This window comes from Petromyzon marinus, chromosome 16 (assembly GCF_048934315.1).
Source record: "Petromyzon marinus isolate PM22_M1 ecotype Great Lakes invasive population chromosome 16, UKy_Petmar_22M1.pri1.0, whole genome shotgun sequence".
NCBI lineage: Eukaryota > Metazoa > Chordata > Hyperoartia > Petromyzontiformes > Petromyzontidae > Petromyzon > Petromyzon marinus.
In genome coordinates, this window is record NC_133682.1 from 2,718,195 (window position 1) to 2,734,703 (window position 16,509).

The window sequence follows — 16,509 nt, forward strand, 5'->3', positions numbered from 1 at the left end:
TTCTGAGACGTCTGCAAGTTGCAGGGTGGGACGTCCCATTTACCGCCGAAGATCGGAACGCGTAAGCGGCTCAGCGTTAATTGTACTGAGGAGTAATGCCGTTGCTTTTAAAGACACCGTACTCGCCGCAGAGAGCCGTAGTCACACGCCCGCACCCGATGATAGCCGGGGCCAAACTATGCCACACACGTCCCCGCACGGCCTTGTAGGAGCCTTGGTATCGATAATTATTTATTTTTCTTCTGGTTCCATCATCAGAACGAGAAAGAGTTATAATAGGGTTTTTCCCATTTTTTCTGGCAACAAAACTGAAACCTTTTTACAAGGATTCATGTCTGCATTAACCACAATACCTGCAGTCAAAATGCAAACAAAAAACATACTATGATAATATGATGCATTGTCCTTGAAACTGATTGGTCCACACCAAGGGACGGCTTTCCCTTGGTGTGGACCAATCAGTTTCAAGGACAATGCCAATATTATCATAGTATGTTTTTTGTTTGCATTTTGACCACAGGTATTGTTGTTAATGCAGACATGAATCCGTGTAAAAAGGTTTCAGTTTTGTTGCCAGAAAAAAGGGGAAAAACCCTATTATTACATTTTGGTACTGGCAAAGGAGGTCTAATGATGAGAAAGAGTTAATCGCATGTCACCTGCGAATGACAATCATGAGAAATTTCTCTAATTTTTTAATAGTCTACTAATGCGGTAAAACACATTGTAGAGTGGGGTTTAAATCATGTGGAGAACAAAAAGTATGATGGTAAATCAGATTTTGACAAAAAGAATTTGAAACCGGTATATTTTCATTTCAATTTTCACAAAAAAACAACTGTTTACACTCATTGCTACGTAACAGTCACTATGCAGTACATACTATTAGTATAATAAATAATGTGTCCCATGTGTGGTTAGATGTTTAAGCAATTCGTACTCAGGAGCAGAGGCCCTTTAGATTTAGTGGAAGTTAGTGCTTTAACACTGTTGGAATCAAATAGCATCCAAACAAACATAGATATTGAAACAAATGAGCGGATTCCGGTCAGGTTGAAGGTCGAATTTGGAACCACGTTAGCGAGATGTTAACTACCTCGCCTGGTATACAGGAGGTCATGGGTTCGATCCCGACCCTGACACCTGCTGTATATTTGGAGTTTGCATGTTCTCCCCGCGGTTGGCAATGATTTCTCCGGTTCTCTCTCCACATTTAGAAACATGCGTTTAAGAGTATTAGGCTGTAATACATTTCCACATGATAAGCCACTGCGCTGAGCTATCATTTGTGGCCAGGTCGCTTTTGAAAAAGAGCTATATAGCTCAGTGGGCCTTACCTGGTAAAATAAAAAGTAATAAAACTAAAGCAGGTGGCGGGTTAGATGACGGCGCTGAAACGAGTTACGGATTCGGGTGAGGTACTCGCAGGTCTAAGTTGGGCCAGGCCAGGTCGGGTCACGGGACAAATATATATCCACAGATTAATGCCGAGACGAGCATATGGTGTACCTTGCACGTGACCTCCAAGCGGTAGGCATCCTCTCCTCGACTCGAAGCCCCCCCGGCCTTCTCTATGCGGTTCACCACCCCCAGCGGAACATCCAGAGTGAATGGCAAGCCTTCCTCCTCCTGAATGCGTGTGTACGCGCACTCACGTCAACCCAGAATCACCTGGTTTTATCGACCGAAAACATTCATTCTGCCTAGCGGTGTGTATACATTGAAGCCATAAACGGCACGTGACGAGGGTGGGTGGCCGCACACTGCATATGGCAAGTGGCTGCCCATGGCATTTCCTGAAAACTTAAGTGGAAAATCGCACCCTGTTGATCCTATAAAAAAAACAACCTCTCAGTTCAGAACTCTTTCACATGAGAATTTCCTGCTGAAGGTATGGCCATTTTTGCCAAATATTAGCATAAGAATGCAGGCATATTTTATCCAGAGACTGCAATATGCATCGTCGATTTAGAATGGAAGTGTTTGAGATCTACAAGTTATGATAGACCCCTGAGATATGTGCAAAGAATGAGCTGCGTATGAGTTTCACATATACATATTCACAGGGTTGTTGTGTGCCGATCCATACATAAAAAACGTGCATTTAAAGTTTTACATCATTGACAAAACCTTTGACATCTTTGGCACGTTTCTATAAAAAAAAAATTAGGCCTCTATATATCACGACTGGTGACACCAATAAATTGAAAAAATTCTGATAAGAACAATGATTGCAATACAGTATGTAAATATCTGCTCAAACCAATGAACGGACCAATGCCAATGCCTTCATTGTGCTGTCATTTGTGTAACTGTAATTTTCTATTGATGTTTTCACAAAGCATAGTAATCTTAATCTCGCGTGAATTAACTTACTTCTAAAAGAATAGCGAAGCGTGGCCCTATATTTAAAGCAGATTTGATTAATTTTTCACCAGAAACCTGTTTGTGCACAGTCACGTAGGACGCTGCAGCGGCGAGATGTTAACTACCTCGCCTGGCATGCAGGAGGTCGTGGGTCCAATCCCGACCCTGACGCCTGCTGTATATTTGAGTTTGCATGTCTCTCTCTCTCTCTGTGGTCCAATGCATTTTTCCCCAGGCACTCCGGTTTTTCCCTCCACATCCAGAAACATGCGTTTTGAGTATTTGGCTGGGATACATTTCCACAAGATAAGCCACTTCATTAGTGGCCAGGTCGCTTCTGACAAAGAGCTATATAGCTCAGTGGGCCTTACTTGGTAATCAGGGGCGGAGCCAGGATTTTGATTTTGGGGGGGGCTGACTTCAATATTCTGAGATATCCAGTGTATGTTTTCCAATGGGCGCCACAAATGTATAAAACATTTTTATTGGATTTGAACGCGGAGTTTATTAATAGGTCGGAGCCGCTAATGTGGCTAGTAAGTTCGATGAGTTCGAAAGGCTGCCGCTCTAGCAGCCTGCAGGGCAGCACAAGGTGGCAGCCTGCAGGGCAGCACAAGGTGGCAGCCTGCATTTTGCAGCAGCCGGATATCCGGTTATCCCGATTACCGACTTTCCCAAAATTTCAGGGGGGGCTGAGCCCCCCCCCAGCCCCCGCTGTGGCCCCGCCCCTGCCGGTAATATAAAAATAGTAGTAGTGCAAGTGTTATTTTACATAGACGTTAATGTACCTGGCCTTCGCATATATCTGCCCACACCTCAGTCTCCAGCGAGTCAGATACGCGACGCTGAAAATGTAGGCTTGCGCGTGTGCAGAAATGAGACGCTCTCTCTCACCCGCTCTTTACTCTGGAAGTAGAGCCTGTAGCTGGTGATGACGAGTGTCCCGCGCAGTTTGCCAGCGTAAGGACAGAGGTAGGTCACACCCGGCTCTGCCAAAAACGGTGCGTTGACGCGAGAAAACCAACGACGACACAATGACGGCAGTGCGGCGGCAGGAGCAATCACATAATGGCCATTAATTGAAATGCATAAAAAACAATGAACGTGGAAACGTCTTCCAACTTTTGAAAGAATGCTAACCATTTCAACAACAAAACCTGTCTTTCTTGTTCGAACAACGCGTGTTTTTGCCTCCCAAGGAAGTACAACGCCAGTGTGTGGTTAACTGCAAAGATGTACATTTCCAGTATGCAACATGTAACACATTCAGTCACCTTCAGCCTTTACAGATTCTCCAGGTAGCAGGGGCATGTCTTTGATGATAGAGCCCCAACTGCCGTCACAAAACGGCTGCGTACGTAAACACGCAACAAGCCGGCAACATGTTAATAATGATCCAATTGTCGCACAAACTGCACGCAACTTTTCATGTTAATCACGTAAAATCTTTCAAATGTTTTATTAGTAAATATACACATATATACACTCAAAATTATACACGGTGAAACAAATTTATATATTCGATTAACCTTAAGACAGTAAGAAACAAGGGTGCAAAAGCAGACAGAAGTACATTACTTGTAATTTCCTGTGCACACCACTTTTATAAACTACTACTATAAATCATTGGAGTAGGTTCATTTTTGTTGTATAACTATGACTTGAGGTTAACAGCAACAGCTTAGGCAAGGATTTAAGCGCATGCATAAAATAAAACTGCAGTTTGACTTTGCGAAGCGGAAGCAAAAGTAAAGCAACAGAAGGCTGGTGGGAAAAATGAAAGGTACGAGGATAGATTTGACAAATCCCTGATTGTAAACCTGTATGTGAGTGGAGTGAGCGGTGAGTGTGGCTAGGCCCGGAGTCGCGATCGAATGCCAGCGGACGTGTCCCCGAGGAGGGGGTCTCATCTGGGACACCAGAAGCAGGGGAGCCACGGGGAAGGGTCAGAGGTCAAGGGAGTAAGGGTACATAATTAAAGCGGCAGGGGGGGATGAGCAAAAACAAACAGCTGACGTGGAGAATAAAAAGCAAGCCACTGTCCCAACCCTTATCATTAAGAAGTCTCATTGATTGTTATTATTATTGTTCACCAAGGAACGCCTCACCGAGTCTCCAACTCATTTTTACGGAGGGTACCGCAAAGTTTTGTTGCAAGGAGGTGGCGGCGATGTTGCCGTGTGCAATCTCAATCAAGTACATTTGAAGGAACAACGTTTAGCATTGCCATGTTTGGCCAATAGCGTTACACTGTATTTTTTTGTTAGCTATGGGAAGAAACAAAGCGAACCTCCGGAGGAAACCCATGCAGAACGAGGAAGCTCAACTCCAAAAAGAAAAGGCACCCGAGTTGGGAATCGAACATAGGGCCCTTCTTTATATGAGGGACAAGGATAACCAATGCGCCATTCAGCCTCACTACATTTGATTTATGAATGGTGGGTTTATTAAGGCAGTACAAATTTTCTTGGTTATTACAATGTGCAACCCAATAACTTTAAAAAGACAAGCTGTGAGTCATAAACTCTTGAAGCAACTGGACTCATGTAACACAGACAGCCTTTTGTCGAGCCACTGCTGATTGGTGATGGTCATGGGATTATTTGACCCTACTTCACCACTGGTCAGCCTTCGCCAACCCACACTGTTTAATGTGAGTTGGTGACGGCGGGGTGCACTCCATTGTTGTACAGTACAACAATGGAGTTTGTGGCACAATCTGCTGTTGACAGAATAGCCGTCAGCCATCCAACCGCGATCCAGGTTCAACGCTGCTAAGCTTCCGAGATCTGACAAGATTGGGTGCATTCTGGGCAATTCGGTCATAGGTTAACACATATCACTCTCGAATAATTATAAAACCAGCCCGATGATTTTAATTATGATTTCAATCATTGGCAGAAATCATAATGAAGCAAGTTTCAAGCAAAAGCATAATAAAAATTACATTACGTACAAGTTAATGAAATGCGTAAAAAGCGGTGGAAGTGGGGCCAAAATACCAACGCCATGTGGGCCAGCCCTGTCGGAATCATTCAAACTAATTCGGCAAACCTGAACATTAAAACCCTGCTTTCAGCCTGAACTTTGTTTGGCTCCAATTCCACCACGAAGTACATGTGAGCAAATAAAAAAATAACATTTCAACTTAAACGAAAAAAAGTACGTGGCACATTTGCCTGAGCAAATATTTGCGAAAGTGCAGACAAATCCAGGATTATATGGTGGAGTTTTCACAACAAAAAACACCTGAAAGCGCTGTTGAAAACTTCAAGCTCGTTTACATCCAAAAATATATAAACACACCATATGTTTCATGTCCGGTGTTGATAAGTCTTTGATATATATTCATAGACCCTATATATACTGTATCTGCATACTCGAAAACACAGAACTGTCTGGAAACCAAACCTTTAAGTATGAAGACATTTATAAATGGCTCGCACGCATTTCAAGAGGAAACGCTTCTCAAACAAAACTTTTTGTTACGCGATTGTCAACAGCCATGGTCAATACACTTCTCTATGAAGGCCTCCCAAAATCACTGCCATCTCTAGCAATCATAAAAGTAACACCATCAAATGTATATGTTTGTGCTATGAAGAAGAGACATTGTCCACAATGTCACCTATGTTATGTTTTACTTTAAACGGCAGTGTTACTGACGAACGTGTCGAGTTTTTTTTTATCAAGTTATTAACACAGCTGATCTTCCAAAGGCCATGGGGGATTTTTATGTAGTTGCCGTGTGCCGAAAATAGCAAACACGGCCACACTGTATTCATTGACGTGCCCAAGCAGGTCGTGCAATACTCGGGGAACTTGAGGACTAGCCACAGACACCCAGGCAGTAACGTAACATTGCAGACGGCGCACGAATTGGGTTCCTGTGTAAAAATCCTAAAAACAAATGAAATAGAAATGTAGGTACAGTAATATGCATATAGAAAAAAAATCTGAATTTAATAGATATAATTTCAGACTTGCAAAGTTTTTAAACAAATGAAGCATCATTACTAAATATATGGAGAAATAAAAGTTTGAAAATCTGATGCAATGTGCTACGCTTACTTTTTGGGGTGAATGAGGCTAAATTGTAAATATAAAATAAAAAAATACGTTATCATAATTTCACATTTTAGTTAAAACATTTCAAAAGTTTATTCCATGACATAGTTGTATTCACAATTAAATATCTGTATTCTAAATTATTGCATCATTGACCATACGTTTGAACTGATGGTGAGAAATTAAAGGTTGTGCTCATAGACATCAGAGTAATACAGATTATAAAAGCAGCAATGATTCTTAGAGGACTATGGAATTAGTTGCATTTACAAATGATTTTAGTGGGAAAAGATTAATTATGATGCTTAACAAAGTTATTCACATGTTGACTTCTTGGAATCAGTACTCTACATCCAATAAACAAAATAACTCTTAAGAAAAGATGTTATTCCTTAGTTGTCTGGAATGAGCTGCCAAAACATATTGCTCGCAGAGCTGGAAATGCTCACATCAAGCGCATTGAATGACAGTGAAAATTACATTATCTACAGTTTCCCAAGTCAGTTATGGTAAACTGTTATGGCAAAACATAAATTCAGTAAATTTTGATTTAAAGCTTTCATGACTGCAGGGATTCATATTGTTGGTTCTTTCGGTAAAGTCACGTAGAAGGGAAACAATAAAATAATAATGATGATTGCTTGTGTTGCAGTCGAAACGTCGCGAGAATTTTATTGTTTTATATTTTTATTATTTTATTGTTTCCCTTCTACGTGACTTTACCGAAAGAACCAAGAATATAAATTCAGTACTTGGGAAAACTGGTGAAACTAACATTACGAATCAAAGTCAAATTGTCATTCTGACAGTGCTCAACAGATGGTACATGATACAGAGCGTTCAAAGATTTTAGATGTTTGCGGTTTTGTGACCCTGGCTGGCGACGCACTTACTTTGCCGTCTGATGAGTGGCTTTCTCCAGACCCGGAGGAGGCGCTGCCCCGATGTGGCCTCTCTGACTGGGTCGATGAAAAGGCACTCAAGCTACAGCAGGCAACAAGAGTTACACACGGAAACATGGATGCATACATGAATGACAGAACAAAGATAACAGAAATCATTACCACGCTCTTTACAGATTCCGTTTCGGTATACTGACGCTGATGATATATTTCCACAAACCCACGATCATGTGCATCACTTTGTTAATCCACTGGTGGATGTGGGTCCCCTCGTGCTGGGCATGTCATGGGAGCTATATGACCGCATTTCACCATGCTATATAGTGCGAGTTGGTGATGGCGTGGAGCAAACACGGGAGCAACGAACTAGAATACATTAGGCTTTGCTGCACTTACCCTCTGTTGCTCACCAGTCTACAACAACCTGCAATGCATATTGATCAACCAATCCAAGCAAAAGAGAGGCTCAATCTTACTGCCAAGATCTAACAGGTACATTGCAGGTAATTGTCAAAGGTATAGCTGATGGCATTCTATAAAACCACGAACACTATCACAAATTTGTCATCACCTTACAGGGTAACGTGGTATGTGTTATAAAAACAAAGCAATTATCTTATTTTAACACAGGTTAAAACCTATGTTGGATTGTTGTATTTTTAAATACAAAATAAATATTGTTCAACGAAGTCGGGTGCATCATTATTGCCCGTATGTCGAACTTTTTTTTGCACCATACGTAGCCAATCTTTCGGGTCTTATGCCCACAGCAGTCTACTGTACCTCAACTGGCTGGCAATGGAGCCAAGCAGAGATCCCAAAATAGACGCGTGGTGTGTGTGCTGTTTTGGCAAAGCGCTAATCATGAGTACTAATCTGAATAAGCTACCTCTTCAGAAATCCTCACACAATCTTAATGCCACCAGCTGTTAAAAAATGTAAATGCTACCTGTTTGCACCAATGCATTTGTAGATGACAATCACATTTACATTTGAACACTTCTCAAATCTGTCATACATTTGGAATCAATATATGCCACCTATCACAAGTCTCAAATGCAGGAATACACCCACTTCCTTGAAAAATCATGTAATGTGTCATTATCTCCATATATATAAAAGGCAAAGTTGTGATTATGTGTGTCTGTTCAAAATGTTTAGCGTACTTCCCGACATGCAACAAACTTTAAATTTGCCATGTGGGTACTTTCCAGACTATACACCATGCAAAAATGATAAAAGTACACTTTTTGGGGGGGGAGCTCAATAATGCATATATTTTTTGCACGGCAAGTGAGCTGTGACGTCAAATCTGTCATGTGACCCGTGCACATGGAAGCGTAACGCATTGTAGTGTAGCGGTTAGTGCGCTGCGCTACGAACCCGGCGACCCGAGTGAATCCAAGTCCCGGGCAAAGCCGGGAAGTAAAGCTAGTCTAATATAGAAATAAAGACCGAAACCCCAACATACGCTTGTAAAACACTTTCAATTCAGTCTTCTAAACTTTGTTATTTGTAAAAAATGATTAGTTGCATATACTATTTAAATTAAAAAATTTTCTCCGATAATTTCTAATTAAATTCAGCAGAGCATGTTCATAAAATGAATCTGAATTTCTATGTACATTTACAGCAGTTGACAGACAGCTAAATTTAACATGACAGGACATTCTAAATGCAGTGCACATCTTCTAAAACCACTGAGAAAACAAGTAGAAAAAAGCACTTTAATTCTACTGCCCAATACTCCATCTCAAGCTAGTCAAGTAAAAACACTAAGCCTAATCACTTAGACATTTTTGCTCAGTCAGGTGTGACATGACACAAAATTTTCCAGTCACATGTTTAAATGAACACTGTATCCAGTGTAGACACTCAAACTTTTCTGATTCTCGCTTGCTCCAAGACAGAGCACAATGCATTACAGTGCAGTAATGATTCACACAGGCCCTTTAGTTAAGACATCCTGACAAAATTCCTTAGTAAAGTATTAAGACATTCATTTAATGAATGCTTTTCAACCCCATTTGCAAAGTCCAAAGGGCACACACAAACACACGCCTCCTTTCTCGGCAGGGTATTATTGTGCTTGTAATATTTAACTGGGACCACTACACTATCCTCAAAGCAAGCATACCTTTTTCTAAGCGATATTAGGTTTTCAATAACTGGCATGCCATTTCAAGATGCTCTTGTGTTTTCAGTAATCCTGCCACTCGCTCATTTTCCAATTCTCATGAAATCCTGTTTGGTTCAGCATGTTTCTGACATTTTATCAGTGTCATAACCCCAAACTGCGTTACATAATTACTGCGACAACAAGTTCATGTCAAGTAAAGATAGGTATTTATGTTGTCTACGCCGATGAAAACACGTGTGTGTGTGTGACATATACGCACGTTACAAATGCTGATTTTAATGGAATTGCGGAGCAGTGGTTCACAACATTGCACTCTAAACCTAGCAAAAACTTTGAATCCTGGCATCATCGAAGTGACAAGTGGTACGGTATCTGAACTGGTCCTGGGGACTTCCCCCTTCGTTACACCAACACGCAAGAAACCAACACAGTGAAGTATGGTCAAACAAGCCCCGTGACCGATATGGCATGCGGAGACATTTATACACCAGTGGATTGAAAAAGGTTTGAAAATTAAGGTAAGGATAAAAAAAATGCATTATTTTGTATGCCCAATGATTACATACCATACCAGAATATTAATACTACAGTGCAGTACAATAAGTATGCATCATCGTGAAGTGAAACATTTTCCTTGCAACGATGACATCAGTTTAAATGGCTCACCACCTTTTTGATCTGGTTACATCGTAATGCACAACCTTAATACTGTACAAAGCGCATTGCATGCCTATATAAAGCACTATTCTTGTACACAGTAAGCAAAATTATTCCTTTAAAACTGCTTTTGGTGCTTGGTTTGTTGTCCTTCCCCGGCACCTCCGATTGAAACGGTTGGCTACGTACGGTGCGAAAGAAGTTTAACATAGTTAATGCAAACAGTAAACGTTACATCCTGTATTAACTAACATACCTATATTCTTGGTTCTTTCGGTAAAGTCACGTAGAAGGGAAACAATAAAATATTTTTTTATAAAAAATAATATTTTTTTATATTTTATTGTTTCCCTTCTACGTGACTTTACCGAAAGAACCAAGAATATGAATATCCCTGCAGTCACGAAAGCTTTAAATCAAAATTTGACATACCTATGTTAAATTTAGGTGATGCTTACATACACGAGCACACGTCTTGATGCACGACTCATTTTTTTTTATTGCTGACCCATCTATTTATGTTTTGCCAAGGGAGATCTGTAAATACTTTCGTGACATAGAGAAGGGATGGGGTTAACGTTTACTTACGAAAGCACTGGCCAACTGAGTAAAAAAAAAGCATAACTGAAATGCTGCCTTGATTTGCCATGTAAAGCAAAATTAAGGGAAGCAATTAAGTTGTTTTATGCAACGGTGGAGTCGCTCTTACTCACTGCGGCATTGCACTACAAAGCGGACGTGCATGTACCTTCAGAACATTCCTCATGGGCGTGGTTTCGCATTTGTAATCCCGCAACAATCAGTCGTCTTTCTCATATTTCACAACCGCAATATAAATGGCAAGCTTTGGGGCACCTGAATTTAGAAGTCGTTCCGTGGTCTTCAGCATCGAGCATGGCATGATGTTACATCATGGGGCACCACTGTGGCGAGACGGTAACTACTTTAGATGATTATGCCGCATTTACAAGTGTATTTACACTTGTAAATCCGGCAAGTGCCTTATTTATACCTGATTCAACATGTCTAAAATTAGTTCAGAGCGGCGGCGGATGGGGGGGGGGGGTGTGCTAAATATATCTGATATTTCGCTCATGACATACCAGCCTACTATATACTACTACTACCATACACACGCGTCACACAATCATCATCTCATATTATATCTTAAATTATAATGGAACAAGTGCCAGTTTGTGTCCTGTGCCGAGAATTTTTGTTAAAGCCCATTTTTGGTATCTCATAACATTTGTGAAACATTGATATTCAACGACATGTGGCTTTTGTAGATGTCTAAACGTCAGTAAAAATGTACATTAAAACAGGTGGTAAATATTACATTCGGTTTAAGATAAGTCAGATTGGCGACACACGTTTAGGACGTCTTTTAAGGTCACCGACTCGTCGATTTAAGACAAACTTCATAAACGATCCATCTTAGAACACGACTCAACACATCTGAACAGCGACCTTTTTCCGCTGTGAAACGGAGTTGAGAAAGTGAATTATTTTATTTTAAGTAAAGCCACTTTAGCAGAGGAACGAAAAGGTAGTACATAAACAGTTTAATTTTAGAAAAAAATTTTGTGTCAATAAAAATGTTATCTTCCGTACCGTCATAATGTACTTAACACTTAGCACTCTTGGCCTATGGGGAACTAGGGGCAATGTTTTCTAACATGTTATAGCATTAAGAATGGTCAATACGTTGTTTTTTAAATAAAGAAATACTCCTTAATGTTATTGTTCATTCATTTCTAACACGCGTCCACATTACCTATAGAAGATAACGTCCCGCAGAACCCGAAATATTCTCGTTTTTATAAAGAAGACCTTTGAACTACAGTAGCTGGCATCGTATTCTTAAGCAATTTCCGTACATTTATGTTCGCCATGCGTACTGAGGAGCCCTCTCATGAAGACGAGCATCTCGTGAAACGTCACATTTTGCGCAGGGCTATCTGATTAAGTAATCGATTACTCTACCGACTAAGAGATAACTTGACTTTGCTGTGAACAGGATGAATAAAAGGCGTCCTCCGCCTTCTATTCCCGCGTGTGCCGTTGAACCAGAGGTAATCATCTGGCCGTGGGAGATTCCTGCATCAGCCGCGATCCCGGGCGAGGCTTGCAGCAGGGTGGGGGGTGAGTTCCTGCCTCTCCGAGGCTGGACATGAGGGCAGCCGCTATTTTTAAAGGGTTCCGAATGATCTCCCACAGAAGAAGAAAAAAAAACAGCCCAACTTTCAGTGGCTTAACTTAAGGAGATGAACCGGTACCAGCTTCTCGTCTCAGTAGACAACACATCGGTGCGCCACCCCCCACCACCAAGTAGTTTTCACGAGTGTGCGTGAACACATCGCTCGCAACGAGTCACCCGTGGGTCGATCTCTCTCCCTCTCTCTGCCGTCAAAAGCCCACTCAGGGGGGTGGACGGCATCGCATCCACGCCCCGGGCTCCTCTGCCAAGACTCTGTGCGTGCATTCCGCCGCGCCCTCTCAAAGCCTTGCCAACATCGGACACCGTCACACACGCACGCCTCTACCCTCCCGCTCGTCGCCAACAACAACAACATCATCACTACCACCACGTTGAACCCACCCCGTCGCTTTGAAACCTCCCCTCCCCGTAGCGCCCACGGCTCACGCCGTCACCGCGCTGCGGGCTAGGGGCGCGACGGAGGCGGCCTGGGCTGCTAGTCGAGAGCGGTGCGCGACACCGCCGCTTAGGCCGCAAGGAGGAGGAGGAGGTGGTGGGTGGGTGGAGGGGGGAGAGGTGCCGAGTTTGAAGTCGTTCGAGAGAACGAATGCGACGATTAGCAACGACGACGACGACAACCGAACAAACAACCGACGACGACTAATCGACGAAAGTCGCAGGAGGCCGAAGCGAACGCGAGAAAACTTTGAGCAACAGGTGCGAGCCGCCCTCGACTGCGCGGGGGTTTTTACGCGGGGAGGAGGCGGAGGAGGAGACGGAACGACGGGCGGACCTGTGATGCGCGTTCTCCGCGGCGTCCGAATCCGAGCGGCTTCTCTTCTCCATGTCGGTGTCGCCGCGGCTCCTTGGCAATAACGGCGAATAAATAAAGGGACGAGGAGGAGGAGGTGGAGGAGGAGGACAGAGCGGCTCCTCCTCACCGCGGGTCGGCGGCGGCCATGCTGGTTCCGCGCGGTGACGTAATCGCCATGTGACGTCACGCGCGCGCGAGCGCCGCCACGTGGCCTGCGTGTGGAAACGCGGCCCGGAGTTGAAAAAGAATGAGAATATTATATCTTCTTTGTTTTTTTCGGTAAAGTCACATAGAATGAGAATAAAATAATAAATTGATAAAATAAAATAACACAATAAAATTCTCACGACGTTTCGGCCACAACACAAGCGGCCTTCATCAGACAGTCTCGTCCCTTCACCTGATGAAGGCCGCTTGTGTTGTGGCCGAAACGTCGTGAGAATTTTGTGTTATTTTATTTTATCAATTTATTATTTTATTCTCATTCTACGTGACTTTACCGAAAGAACCAAAGAAGATGAATTCTTGCAGTCACGAAAGCTTTAAATGGAGAATATTATATTCTAGATTTGAAGCTTTCGTGACTGCAATGATCCATACTCTTTGGTTCTATTCGGTAAAGTCACGTAGGTAAAAAATAAAACAACAAAAATCACGACGTTTCGGCCACAACACAAGTGGCCTTCTTCAGGTGAAAGGGACAGACCTGTTTATTGAAGCTCTGTCGTCCGATGAGCTATAAAGCTCCTTTTTCACAGGTGGTCCAGCAGAACGGTACAAAAATAAACGGAAAAACACGACAGGAGTGCACAGTACAGGAAAGGTAAACTAAACACTTAAAAAATATCCTAATAAAATGTAACTTTTTTATCTTACCAGGTAAAGCTCACTGAGCTATTAGCTTATTTTCCAGAAGCGACGTGGCCACAAATGATAGCTCAATGAAGTGGCTTATCACGTGGACATTTATAGCAAAAATATCATCTAAATAATCTAAACGTATGTTTCTAAATGCGACCACGGCGAAAACATCCCGAAGGATGTCCAGTATTCGACTCTCGCGTGTGATGGAAACTATCTCAGGAGCTAAATGCCGATGTCAAGGTCTGCTAGCCACAACGAAAGGGCTTCAGGAGATAATTCGTGTGGTATTGCAATTCCTCCGTCATCCAAACAGCACAGACTACAGTGGTTCATTATATGGCGACTGTGGTCATCCAGAACAGACCGTACAGCGTATGGCCGATCCACAAATACGAAAGAGACATCACAGCAATACACTCCGCTGCTCATGCTGCAGTTACCTGGCTTGACCACCTGAATGTGAGATTGGAGTTGTTGCTCTGCATCTACACATCAGGCATAAGAAATAAGAAGACGAAATGGTCCATAATGTGGGTTGCATGGCCACAATCGCACTCCTGTAATTTGCCTTTCATTTATTTTTTTCGGTGTCCCTCTCGATGTTCTGTGATTGATGGTTACATCAGTGTATTCGAGGGACTTCAGAGGCACAAAGTGCAATCTTTGAGTGCAGAATTAGTTATTTCTAGACTTACCAGCGGTATAAAGATGTTCCCAATTGTAAAATGTGGTGAAGGTACCTCCCTGCATTTGCTCACGCTAATGCTGGTAGTAGGGGCTCCACCAGAGAGGAGGATCTGGAGGCCCATCCAAAGAGTATTTGGTCTACTCTGCCACACTGTTCATTCTACAATTGGGAAATGCCCATGATATGCCATGGCTTGAGTCCAGGCCCACCCCTCGCTGTCATTTTATCTCTTACAAGTGTCCCAGATTGTTATGCATGGACTCATATCTTAACTCAAAAACAAAAAAGGAATTGGGAGATAGTTTAGAAACGTATTAAGATCATTCAAGACCAGGATGTCAACATGGCAAAAGCTATCGATGCCACGACACCTCACCGTTTTCCACTTCCTGACAGATACCACAGCGACTGCAAAGTGGACAGGCAACCTCTAGTATCAGGTCTTCCCCCTCTCTCACCTGATTCATGGAGACCACTCCAATGCCCGTCTCATCAATTGATCCTCACCTATGCTGCACACGTCCCACCCAGCGCAAACGTGTTTTGCTTTTTCCCCCGTAAGATCGGACGTGGTGAAACATCTCGGTTGCAGTTTTTTAGCCTGATATTTCATGTTCCTTGTTTCTTCTTGACACGATGAGTTCTTACTCTGCACAACAAACATAAATTAAGTGCTGTGAAGAAGCGTGGATATCTGGAAATGCACAAAGATGCATTATCAGAATCATACTATGTATTCTAGATTTGAAGCTTTCGTGACTGCAAGGATCCATACTCTTTGGTTCTATTCGGTAAAGTCACGTAGGTAAAAATAAAATAACAAAAAATCACGACGTTTCGGCCACAACACAAGTGGCCTTCATCAGGTGAAGGGACTGGACTGTCCAGAGGACAGCGTTGGAGTGAGGACAGCAAGCCCAGGTTGCGTCCTTTAAGCTGTGTGGGAGGAAACAAAAAAACGTCTTGACAAAGGAATTAGCATAAAATGATGTACTGGACCGGCACGGTGAGGGTGAGTTTACATAATGTTGGTGTGAAGGGAAATAAGCTGCTGTGAAAGTTTGGAATACCACTACTTGAATAAATATACTGTACCATTGAAAATTAGTTTAATGTTTGGTTTGATTTAGAACATCTTTCCAATGATTGCTTAATTTGAAACCATCCTCTCGGTTGAAATTGTGTCTGTGTTTGTAAATCTGAATTGCCTCGTGGACAAATCTCTGATAAAAACCCGTGGGTTTGCAGAGAACCTTGTTATCGGAGAAAACTATATCGTGATCACCCACAGCGTTGTAACAGTGATCAGCTACGGCAGAAGAATTCGTTCTGCCGTGTTTCAAATCTGATTTGTGCTCGCGAATTCGGTCAGAGACATGTCGTTTCGTCTCCCCGATATAGCAGTCACCACAGGTGCAGCTCAGTTTGTAAACCCCGGGGTACTGTAAGTCAGGAACGACATCCTTCACGGATGGGATCAGGTCACGGATTTTGTGTACTGTATTGAACCGGACCAGGATCTTGTGTTTGTTTAAAACTTTAAATACTATGTATGTGTGAACTTTTTTGTGCACCATAGGTAGCCAGCCGTGCTCGTCGGAGGCAAACAAAACATTAATATAACGATAGGCAAAGGAGATAATGCACCAGTGACGATGACGGCTTATCCACAGAGTTGAACAAATAAGATAAGTGTTTGTACAGGAGTGAGATAGATTGTGGCACTGCAGGACTGTGAAGGATTGGTTGATGATAACGATTAACAAATAACACCGTTTGTTGCCACAACAAAACGAGTAACAATCGCTG

The 16,509-nt window shown here is 42.5% G+C and overlaps 1 protein-coding gene across 3 annotated transcripts in view; it reads right to left on the reverse strand.

Annotated features, from left to right (window-relative positions):
• The window catches only part of MTMR2 (myotubularin related protein 2), a 28,539-nt gene extending 15,193 nt beyond the window's left edge, over positions 1-13,346 (reverse strand). Inside the window, exons 1-7 of one of the 3 annotated variants that reach the window (XM_032955518.2) lie at positions 13,128-13,346; positions 10,990-11,057; positions 7,329-7,419; positions 4,188-4,277; positions 3,642-3,717; positions 3,262-3,356; positions 1,510-1,629 (exon numbers count right to left, since the gene is read on the reverse strand). In XM_032955518.2, coding sequence (XP_032811409.1) covers positions 1,510-1,629; positions 3,262-3,356; positions 3,642-3,717; positions 4,188-4,277; positions 7,329-7,419; positions 10,990-11,030 — 513 coding nt within the window. In that variant the 5' untranslated portion in view covers positions 11,031-11,057; positions 13,128-13,346. The remainder of the gene's footprint in view (positions 1-1,509; positions 1,630-3,261; positions 3,357-3,641; positions 3,718-4,187; positions 4,278-7,328; positions 7,420-10,989; positions 11,058-13,127) is intronic. The other 2 variants (XM_032955517.2, XM_032955519.2) reach the window with 2 other exon arrangements.
• Between the last annotated feature and the right edge of the window lie 3,163 nt (positions 13,347-16,509).